An 11,638-nucleotide genomic window follows, 5' to 3' on the forward strand; every position below is an offset into this window, starting at 1 on the left:
TACAGCCGGGCAGTTCCAACAGTCAATACAAAATCAAATTACGAAGTAAGACGACAATGCCCTTCCTATAAATGCATGGGGCACTAGCCCAGGTGGCAGTCTTACAAATGTGCACATTCTGAGCAAAAAAAATTACAAAGTCACCACTGCATGTAGATATTTAGAGCCAGAACCCCTCTCCTGGCCATATATCTGCTCGCTAGCCTCCAGGTGCTGCTCCCACTCCACCAGACCCAATCAGCTCAAACTGAAACAGCCTGCGGCCCAGTTGCAGAGGCCCTTGCGATGTAGACGGAGGACTGGGAGACACCCCATGTTGCAATTCCCCAGGCCATCTGTATCAAACACTCAAACTGCTCAAACCTCTGGTGGTTTATCATGGCTTCAGTCATGGTGTTGGGGTGCCAAGGTATGGAGGAGGTGGTGGGAACAATGCCAACCCTGACGCCTGTATCTTTGGAGTGGTCATTTGGATTTTTCTCCGTTTACACTCCAGTTTTTCCCTCCACATTTAGAATCAACGTGCGAGTATTTGGCTGCAATAAATGCCCACGTGATAAGCCACTTCATTGAGCTGCCATTTGTGGCCAGGTCGCTTCTGAAAAAGAGCTACATAGCTCAGTGGGGCCTTGCCTGGCAAAAAAAAATTTGTCTAAACAGTTTATATGGATCAACACCCACTCTGTATCAGCGTCAGCTGCAGCCGCTGCTATTCAACTGCCCCTGAATAGGAACCCCCTCCAGGTGAGCCCCCAACCCCACTTGTTGGCAGCTGTCTCATTACTAGGTCTGGATGGGAATTGCCCAAGTGGTGTACCCTGCAGCGATGTCCTCTATCCAGTTTAACACTTAGGCTTTTGCGACCTATATCATCCATACGTTTTTTGGGTTAGATCGCGTAAATATATAAATGTGTCGTTAAAACCCGCCACCACCCGACACAGCCAACTAGTAAGGGTTGTCACGTAAACAGAACGTGCCAATTAGTCGCTAATACAGCACACCGGTGTGTTGGAGAGCCAAGCCACAACATTTACAATCCGAGTACTCCGATTATAAATGTTGTGGCTTGGCTCTCCTCTATCCGTCAATTGAGATTTTATTACGGACTGCTGAAACAAAGGCGTGGAGAATGAGGGTGCCACTGGGCCAGCAGACGCCACCCAAGTGGATGCGCGTGTACAGCAGTGCTCAACCGCCTCAACCGCAGCGGTCATCAAACCCAGTGGAGCCAGAACCTCCCACGCCTGCACTGGGCCTGCTTCGGCAAGCCCGCCAGCTTCACCGCAGACCATCAGGCAATTGCACGCGCCCAGGAGCGTCGCTTGAGTGGCCCCGGGGCGAAATTGCACAGCATGCTACGCCGCTCGTCTTCCCCGACACTATATATGGAAAGGGGTACTGGCCACCTCCCACACGGCTCACAGAAGTGTCAGCACAACGCGGTGGCGGAGGGCACACACTTCATTGTCCTTACTATCGCCAATGTTCCCTGCAGCATGCTACTGCCCGGGCTCCCCTCGCTAAGGTGCCCATGAGGGGTCTCTGGATGTCCACTCGAGCTGGCCATGAAGTCCGTGGATACACGCGGGGAGGGGAGGGGACCTACGAGGTTGCTGATAAGGCAGCCTTCCAGCTGGGCCTCAACCAGCTCCTGTATGGGGTGCAGCCGCCAGACACCACTTCAGCTAAGCACAGGGTCCATCAGTGGGGCCTGCTGGACCCTCCAAACATAGAACATCAGAATCAGAATATGTATTTGGACTGGAGGAATCCTATGAGCTATCAAGCTATTTTTCACAAATGTCCAGTAGGGGCGGGTGAGCAAGTTGCATGCGATAGTCCGTGTCCAAACACTGGGAATAGTCCATATATTTATTTTTTTAAACCAGGTAAGGACCACTGAGCTATATAGCTCTTATATAGCTCTTATTCAGAAGCGACCTGGCCACAAATGATAGCTCAACAAAGTGGCTTGCCATGAGGAAATGTATAGCAGACAAATATTGTAAACGCATGTGTGTAAATGTGGATGGAAAAACAGGAGGACACGGAGAAAGATCCACGCGACCACGGGGAGAGACATACAAACTCAAAATATACAGGTGTCAGGGTTGGGATCGAACCCACGACTTCCTGCATACCAGGCGAGATAGTTAACATCTCGCCGCCGTGGCACCCAGTATGTATGCTAAGCGCAGGGCTCTGCTGCAAGGACAGGCCCTTCCCACAATCAATCAAGAGCAGCAAAATAAAAATGGATATATCAAGAAGAAGAAAAAGTCTCTGCATGGCCAGTGATGAGAAGATAACAGTCAGAGGCACAGCCAGTTCTCTGTTATCGGTGTGGATGGAGGTGGGGCGGTCCTCCAGAGGAGTGCTTCTTAAACGCTCTCATTCCACGGCACGCTTTCTCCCGTGCTCGCCGATCGTGGCACACCATACCAAAATATCACTGTGGACCCTTCGAACAGCAGTGGATTAATCAGCTGTTGCGTGTCTGTGTGTTTAATTAGTAAGTGCATGTTAGTTTGGCTGTCTATTTATTCCATGGTTTTATTTGAATTTCTGTGCCGATCTCCTGTGTACATGTCAATGCCTATTTGTCTATTTAATGTATTAATGTTGAAGTCTGTGTATATATTTGTTAATGAATTTGATTTAAGTGTATGTTAATGGTTTAATTTAGCTGTCTGCGTGTGTCTGCAAACGGTTTCATTTCAATGTTTAGGTATCTATTTAATAGTTTTTTATAGATATCGGTTAATTATTTTACTTCATTGTCTGTGCCTTATTGTCTGGGTCAATTAGAAAACACTGCAGCACATCTGGGACTTGACACACCGGTGTGCACAGAAATACGCAAGCGTTTCTGCATTTTCCTCTCTTTACCCACCGTCGATTAGAGCCGGATGAAAACCAAAATCTGGAATGGCTCAACGAGCCGTCCGGAATGGAGTTATATTAGAGTCGGTGCTTGCGAGTCATTTGCCACAATGCTGGGGAAATGTATTGGTCCCTTGTGTAGCACCACACCAGAGCTGATCAAAGATAAATGCTTTCCCTTGTACTGCTTTCATTGACATTACGACGGGGCCTTATTTATAACAGCAAATGCCGGAGAGCATGCACACTGCACAATCCATTCATCCTGCCAAGTCACACACTGCAAATATTAAATTGACATTTACCAGTTCGATTGATGAGAATTGTATTCCAAAATAAAAAAATTTTTACGTAGACTATACATAACCATTAGTCACTATGTCATATGCTGCCTACTCTGGCTATTTATCATGAGTGGAGCAGTTGCAGGCTGGACAGCAAAGCCACTCGATAACCTCTCCAGCTATATCCATGAGTCATGCACATCATGAGCTGCCAATGGCACTTTGTAGGTGTAGCTGGTGTGGACCTATCCTAGGCAAACTCAGCCCAAAAAAAACATCTAAAATTGTCTAGAGACTATTAGCAAGCAAAATACAGCAAAGTAAACACAGCACCGGTGACTTGGCTGGCAGTGAACCTTAGAAACTATTATGAATGTACCCAGTCACGCTATTTGAATCTCAGGAATTGTGAATGAAGAACAATAATCCTGAGGGTGCTTTAGTCTGGCTCTGTGAACTGAAATAAATATACAAAGCATAAATAAGGTGATTTGTGACAATGTTATGTTAATAAACTAATGTAAACATGAAGTATAATCACCAAATGCATAGCCACTTTAGCCCCATTTTTCTCAGATAAGGAGCAATCAACCCCAAAAAAAGTAAATCCAATTCAATAATAAGGTTCATTCTCCAATATAATCTCGATAAGCCTGAAGCCTCTTTTTTCACGAAGCTTCTGGGTTGAGATGTTTATCAAATTTATTTTCGAGAAGTGCTTTTCATGCGGTGAAAACCCTATTAACCCAGTGAAACCCACAATAAAGACGGCTAACACTCGTTGATTTAAAAACAGACAAGGTCACGAATTCACTTCCTCTCCCGCAATCTATTGGCCAACTTGACAGCCAGAAGGTTTGGGAGATTCACCAACCCTTTCATCCAGAGAGCTGGATAACAGGTGTGGCTTCACAATGTCAACTTGTTTAGCTGTGCACACAGTCAACTCAAGATGTGTCCAAGGTAATGGGCGGAGGGATGGGCCAGATAATATAATAACACCACGAAACACATATACAGCAGGCTACAGAAACACATTTATTTTTAACACACAGAATGGGGCCTGAAGACAGAATGTGTCATCCGTTTTTATTGCTTCTTAAATGGTTTACTGGCCAACAGAATTTCCAGTCACGTGGTGACCGAGATACTGGTTCTCTCGGAGAGAATCAGCCAAAGAGTAAACCAGCGTGCAAGCAAAAGGGCGCAAATGAGCACGGTTAATCCACAACCCGGATAATCCACCCATTAAGATCAAACATTAACTATATACAAGGTTTAAGGTTTCCAACTGGTTACGTCACCGGGAGACAGGCGTGCAGTACCTTGTGCGTGAATTTTCCTGAACTCATGACTTCGATGATGTTGAAAGCGCCCCAGCTCACATCATATCCCAGCATCTGGAGCTGCATGACGAATGCAGAGAGTGGGGGAAAGTCCGCAAGTTAGTGACTGCGTTGTCTGTGTGCAGTGTTTCATTGCAATGCGTAAAAAAGGACTCATTTACAAAATTGGGCCCTGTGGTGTGAAGCATGTTCACTTGTGACCAGTGAATTACATTTCAATGAATTTATTGACAGAGATCCCACTTGTTTTCATGAATATCCAGTGCAAGATATGTTATTATGCATTTATGAAAATGCAGACAAAATTACTGTCAAATAAAAATGCAATTTCGCAAATGGCATTCAAATGTTAGTTATAATATGAAATTGCAATAATTAAAATATACATCAATTGAAGAGCTTGCTGAGATGATTACATTTAAGAAGCATTTTCATTTCCTCATTAAAATGGACGTGTGGCACGATGGCTCGTGTGAAACTCAAAATCAAAAGGCTGCCTCTTTCAAACAAGTTGGGAGTTGACCAATCCTAATCTCCCTCCAGGAAAAAATCGAATTAGTACCACTGTGGGAAGCCAACGGAAGAGACTGGACTGTCACAGTAATGTGTAATTTCCTCCAGTGGCTTAGGCCTGCCAAAATAGATAAGCGCCAGCCCATTGCCCGTTTCAGGGGGGGGGGAGACAGTTTGATTGACTGACGTTAAATAAACCAGGCCACGAAACCAAAGAACAATCTCCAGCGAGGGCGGTGCATTTTCATCTTTGGCACATGCACGCTACGTACGTAGGCAAGCTTTGCCACTGCGTTCCCCTTCACATTGATGTTGTCCTGCTTCAATTCGTGCTTAATCTCCTCGATGCACTGAGCGACGAACTTTGCCTGCAAACACACGCACACGTAAACACACAAAAGCATCCCCTTTCAGCACTACAGACTGTAGGAGCAGGTGCCCGTTCAAAGTCCACACATGCCCCCCCCCTCCCCACTCAAATAGGTGATGAGAGGTGCTCATCTCCAAATGATGGTCCTCAGCCAGTGTTTGCGATGATGCAAATCTAATGTAGGGGACAGTGTCTCCACATGACAACCACTGCTGCCTTCCCACAAAGCGGTCCTCATGAACCAACAGGATTTGCCCCGCATCTCTGACTTGTGCGAGTAAAATGACGAATACATTTTGTGTCCGTTATGATTCGCACTTATTATTGTTTTTTACGTGGGAAAGATGATGGCCTTCATTGAGCCTCAATGGGGTACTGAACTCACAATGATCTGAATGTGCGTGGGAAGCTATGCCAAAGCATTACTCAGTGAAAAAAAAATCGCTGTTGATGAACTTTGCTCTGGCAAAGTATAACGGGGTTGTTGATGTGGTCAGGAACTCACATGGCCGGCTGCCTTCATTTCGAGTTGTGATGATCACACAGCACACTAGACTGAGGTGCACTTGTGGGAGGTCCAGTCTGAGGTTCAGATTTAAATAACTACCGATGGAATTCGAAGACACATACAAACAGCTAGGGTATAGGGATAAATTGTACTTACCCATAACATTTATATTGGGATGTTAATTGTACTGTAGTTCAGGTGGATGGACAGTTACATGAATGCTTCTCTCCAGCTTTCTCAGACAAGAGTGTGTGGAAATGCATCTTGATGATGGATGATAAATATATTGCATTCTGAATGAAGTGGGTAAATTTCTTATCCCGGACACATTCATCAATGAACCGGCCTTACCACGAAAAAATATAACGTGTGACGTTTCGGGCATTGGCCCTTTTTCATAACGCATAGATATGATATAAAATGTGTTATAAACAAATGTGCTGAGCTCTTTGTTAACTGTGTTTGTGTAAGACTGCCAACGAATGCAGCAAATAATGAACTTGGCTGGGATCAGGTAAAATATTAATGTCCAATAAAGAAACACATTGTATGTGTGAATCCAGATATTTATTGAGGATATGAAGCCCCAAATTGAGTTGTAGTGTGCAGGATAAAACGTGCTACGTTGCATACAAAATTCAATTGCTTTAATTGGATTGGCAAGTGTATACAGTAAACTGTATAAATACATCCATAATATAGGTTTTTTGGGTTAGATCGCGTAAATATATAAATGTGTCGTTAAACCTGCCACCACCCGACACCGCCAGCTAGTAAGGTTTGTCACGTAAACAGAACGTGCCAATTCGTTACTAGTACAGTACACTGGTGTGTTGGAGAGCAAATCCAAAACACTTACAGAGTACGACGTTTCGTCAGTAATTACAACTAGCTTCATCAAGCGGACAGTCAGATTTGGAGAAATCCTCGTGTTTCGTTCATTGATATTGGTCAGGAAAGTCTACGTGTTAAACTGTATACGTTGCACCTAATAAAATATGAACGTTTTGAGCCATTGCCTTGTGAGTTATCTTTAACTAAAAATATATATAAACGTGTTTCTCAAGAACAAATTGCTATACGTAGTTTAAGAATGCAAAAGAAACATTGTTTTTATTACAATCAGTAAGCAGCTGTACTCTATGGCCCCCACAGAGTGGCGAAGTTGAATCCCTAAATCGTGTGCTCGTGAGTATGAAAGAAGCTCGCTCGGCTGGAGGGAATGACAGCCGAGTCAATCACACGTGTGAGTGGTGGGGGTGAAGACGACACGTGGAATTCACACACAAGGGTCGCCCTCTCTCCATCAAATGCAGCATGTCAGTCCCAGAAGTTACACATGAGTGGGCAATAGCTGAGAAATTTTTTTTGCAAATAAATTATATAATTCAGCCACTGGTTCAGAAAAAGCTTAAGCAGCTGAATAAGAGACTACACGTTTGCATGGTGCACAAATGTTCTACTACATCTAACCGTATGCATCTACAGCCCTTTGCCAATCCACTGAAGGATGAGGGCCTGCTCACGCCGTTGTGTGGTGCGGGCGATTTGACCGTCCAGCACTTCCATCAGGCTGCTCGGCTCCAGGTGGCGAAAAGTGTCTCAATCTGGCATTGTACTTCCTATACAATACAGTACTTATATTCTCCCATGTATTTACCACACACACGCCTTAACCAACACAAAGCATCATCATATCTGCATACTGTAATACGTACTGCACATTGTTAAAACCAGGGCCTAATTAAAACCGGAGATGTCCCGGGGCCTCTGGAAAATATTCAATGCCAATTAATCACTGTTTAATACATATCAAATTATGTTTAACCCATGGAAGACGCAATTGAGTCTTAATACGATATAGGGTGGGCTTCATGTGTGACCAATTCCTTTGTGGATATAAACGCGTGCGCACAAAAACACACACGATATGGGAGTTGATAGCAATGGGTAGTGACAGATCAGAAACTCGACTGCATTATACCACATGTAGTATACACCGTTCACTGTGGTTATAAAACACGAGCATCAAATATATGGTACACTGGATGAATCAGCTTATTAACAAATGCAACTAACAAATATATAGCACGTTGTAGAATGTGTAACCAAATTATAAATTGCTATCACCCACATTAAGCTGACATAATATAATACTGCCTGTACGTATTCCTTAGATCGCCACTCCCCGTATATGCGGTATCAAGATTCTGTGTAGCATTTAGAGGCAGATTTGGCAACCTGCCACTATAACTAAATGTGATCATAGACAATATACGCAGTAGTATGCTTTAGTACATTGTGGGCGTGTGTACAGTACACGTCGTATTGCAACCACACGCTCATTATATTGCATATTCTACAAACGCGACTGTGCGTAGAGTATAGCCGCAGCTGTATCACAACGAGATTATTTAAGAACCAAATGACACCGCATTATTGGCAACGGTACAAAGCGAGTGGAGACTTCGTTGACAGCTCCATTAATAAGCAAATACTCTCGCAGGCAAGCGCTGTCGGGACCACAAAAACACGAAATAAAACCCACAAACGACAGCCGCATCATTAGACAGAGGCGGGGAGGGGCAACTACACAAAAACAATCACTTTGATGACTGTAAACATTGCACATGACGTTAGCACGAGCACAAACACACCGGGGGCGATCGCATCCTCAGGGAGTCCCGCTAGGCCGTAGCGACAGCCTCCGACATTTCCTGAAAGCCCCAACCGTGCGAGGTGGCGTCTCGCCGGGGGGGGGGTGGTGATGGGGGGGGGGTGTCAAGGGCCCAGCGCCTCACCTCCTCTTCCTTGTGATTGCGAATGCCGCGCACTAAATCCTGCAGGTTCTTGTCGAACATGCGATCCAGGCTCCCCTTGACGATCTTGAGCGCCATGGCTGCTGCTGCGGCGGTTCCCCCGGGGGAGAGTCGCGATGAGTCCGCGGCGTTGCGTCCACCACCACCGTCACCACCACCAACAGCAGCAGCAGAAGCAGCCGGCGGCAGCGGCTCACGCTGCTGTTAAGCGGGGCCCGCTATGTCAGGGCGGAATAAAATGGCGTCGCGCGTGACGTCACGACCCCCCCTCCCACCCCACGACCCCCCCTCCCACCCCACGACCCCCCCTCCCACTACCCCCCATCCCCCCTCCCACCCCCCACTACAACCAGCCACCCCCACCACCACCATCCCTCTCCCCCAAACAAAGACAAAGATCCCCCGTGTACTCTTAGGTTTTTTCGGTAAAGTCACGTAGGTAAAAAAATGATTTATTATTTTATTTCTAATATTTTATTTCTATAATTTTTTCTATTATTTAAAATATTTATTTTATTATTTGTTTCTTTACCTACGTGACTTTACCGGAAAAAAAACCTTAGAGTATGAATCCTTGCAGTCACGAAAGCTTAAAATCTAGAATCCCCCGTGTAGCCTGTAACAGACTGTAGGGGCAAGTGCTGTTAGCGAGTAGCAGCACCTGTGAAGGCCGGCACGGTACACGAGGGGTTGGGTGGCCAACACCACGCCCGGCCGCATTTGTCTCCCCAGTGGCGATGTTTACACATCGCACCAGGTACTCATTTGAGGCTGAGTCAACCTAGGGGAGGCCCAGGACCTGTTCAGATAATAGTCACCGGTGTTTGTCGCCGGGTTCGTAGCGCAGCATAGCGCTGACCACTACACCCCCTACCCCCCCCCACCGGAGTTGCCATAACAACCACGTCAGGCTGACAATCAGAGACGACACATTAAAATCTGCAACAAACAAAACAAGTAACGACATCGAATGGGAATTGCACCCGGGGATTTACTCGGCAAAGAAGTGATACGTTCCGGGTTTTACGCATGGTGGCAGCAGCGATACGGTTCAGGAGCCACATTTGTCAGATGTATAAAACATGCGTTTAGATTCCATAATAATACGACAACAATATTGGGTTAGATTGCGTTAATATAAACGTGTCGTTAAACCCGCCACCACCCGACACAGCCAATCAGTAAGGTTTGTCACTTAAAACGTGACAATTGGTTACAAATCTTGACGCTGTCTTCCCGACAGACCTGTTCTTCACCTGAGGACGGCTGCTTGCGTTGTGGCCGAAACGTCGTGAGAATTATTTTATTATGTTTTATTTTTATTATTTTATTATTTCCCTTCTACGTGACTTTACCGAAAGAACCAAGAAGATTACACGGGGTATATGTATATCGTACGATAGATAGGTTAGGCCGGTGGGAATTTTAATAACTAACTTGAGACGAAAATAGTTCAAACTATTTTAATTTGTATTGTATTTTAGTCAGCGATGACTTGAGTGGACGAACATCGTGAAGCGTGTTGTCCATGCTGTGTCCCCCCAGTATACTCCAGGTGAAAGCATGTATCTCCGTGCTCCTTTCCCTGACACTACACTTTAGGCTTCCCTCCCCATCGTCTGTTTCTCCAAGTTATTGCCTCTAAATTCAATAACTACATTTACACTCATCTCATAGAACCCTAAATAATTGTTGGCCGCTTGATGTCTTCGGGCAATTTGTCCCTGTGCTTAGCCACCGCGATATTAAAACTTATGGAGAACTGAAAAAAAAAGTTGACACGTCAAGTTATGCAATTTGCATGATGTATCTTCATAATTTACGAGAGCTCAAAATCTCATGCCTGTCCTGTTTTAATGTCCCCAATTAGTTTTGTTTTTTTTATATAGTGGCAGAAGTTGTGTTGTATCAACGTGGATTTCGAGAGATATTTTTCTCGTTTTCTAATGTAATGAGGTTCGTGATGGAAACCCACGCCTGTGATTTGACACGGGCTGTGCGTCCTGCCGTGATGCATTATTGAATGAAGGCGCAGTCGTTAACGTAATGCAATAACGGAGGGCTGTTCACTCTCCCAACGTGCTCGCCCGCTCCAGGTGAATCTGTGTGCGCGTGACTTGCAAACCCAGAAATAGTGGAGGCAACTAAAAACAACGGACGGCCAAAGATGCTCAGAAGCGCACACAGGTGTGTGTGTGTGTGCTTGTAAGGTAATAACCCGGTTAACGTCGGGGATGCGTTCCTGAAAGGTGTGACGACGTCAATGAAAGTGTAGCAGGTATGGGCTTAATGTAATGAATGACACGTAATATTAATTATCAATGGAGTTAACGATGACCATGGATAGAGCTCATAATAGACTCACGTGACTAGCACAGTAGACCACGTGTACCGGTGGATTCATCAATTCAGGGTTAGTGGACATCTATTCAGATTCGGATGGACGCTGTACAGGGATCGAGCAGTGATGTGTTGTTGTGTCACGTGGGGTCGATTGGCGTTGCGTCTGGTCACAATGGCAGAACATTTAAAGCTTTTGTGACTGCAGGGATTCATATTCTTGGTTCTTTCGGTAAAGTCACGTAGAAGGGAAATAATAAGATTATAAAAATAAAACATAATAAAATACAATTCTCACGACGTTTCTGCCACAACGCCAGCAGCCGTTCTCAGGTGAAGAACAGGTCTGTCGGAAAGACAGCGTCTGAATGAACACCACCAGGCTTGGCAGCGTATATTTAAGCTGGGTTAGAGGAGGAAGGGCGCCTTGACAAATGAATTTGCATATCAACAGATAAATTTAGCATATTTATGGAAAATGCAGATATGGGATTAGTCACTACTTGTGGAATGTGTAGGAGGTGGGGGGGGTCTCAAAGTCATATTATGCTCGTGTATTATGTAGGATTAGC

The 11,638-nt window shown here is 45.2% G+C and overlaps 1 protein-coding gene across 3 annotated transcripts in view; it reads right to left on the reverse strand.

Annotated features, from left to right (window-relative positions):
• Positions 1-8,949, reverse strand: part of LOC144947687 (AP-3 complex subunit delta-1-like) — a 49,756-nt gene extending 40,807 nt beyond the window's left edge. For all 3 annotated transcript variants that reach the window (XM_078876964.1, XM_078876965.1, XM_078876963.1), the window contains exons 1-3: positions 8,709-8,949; positions 5,302-5,397; positions 4,496-4,576 (exon numbers count right to left, since the gene is read on the reverse strand). In XM_078876964.1, coding sequence (XP_078733090.1) covers positions 4,496-4,576; positions 5,302-5,397; positions 8,709-8,804 — 273 coding nt within the window. In that variant the 5' untranslated portion in view covers positions 8,805-8,949. The remainder of the gene's footprint in view (positions 1-4,495; positions 4,577-5,301; positions 5,398-8,708) is intronic.
• Positions 8,950-11,638: the final 2,689 nt, after the last annotated feature.

Source organism: Lampetra fluviatilis, chromosome 46 (genome assembly GCF_964198595.1).
Source record: "Lampetra fluviatilis chromosome 46, kcLamFluv1.1, whole genome shotgun sequence".
In the NCBI taxonomy this organism is placed as follows: domain Eukaryota; kingdom Metazoa; phylum Chordata; class Hyperoartia; order Petromyzontiformes; family Petromyzontidae; genus Lampetra; species Lampetra fluviatilis.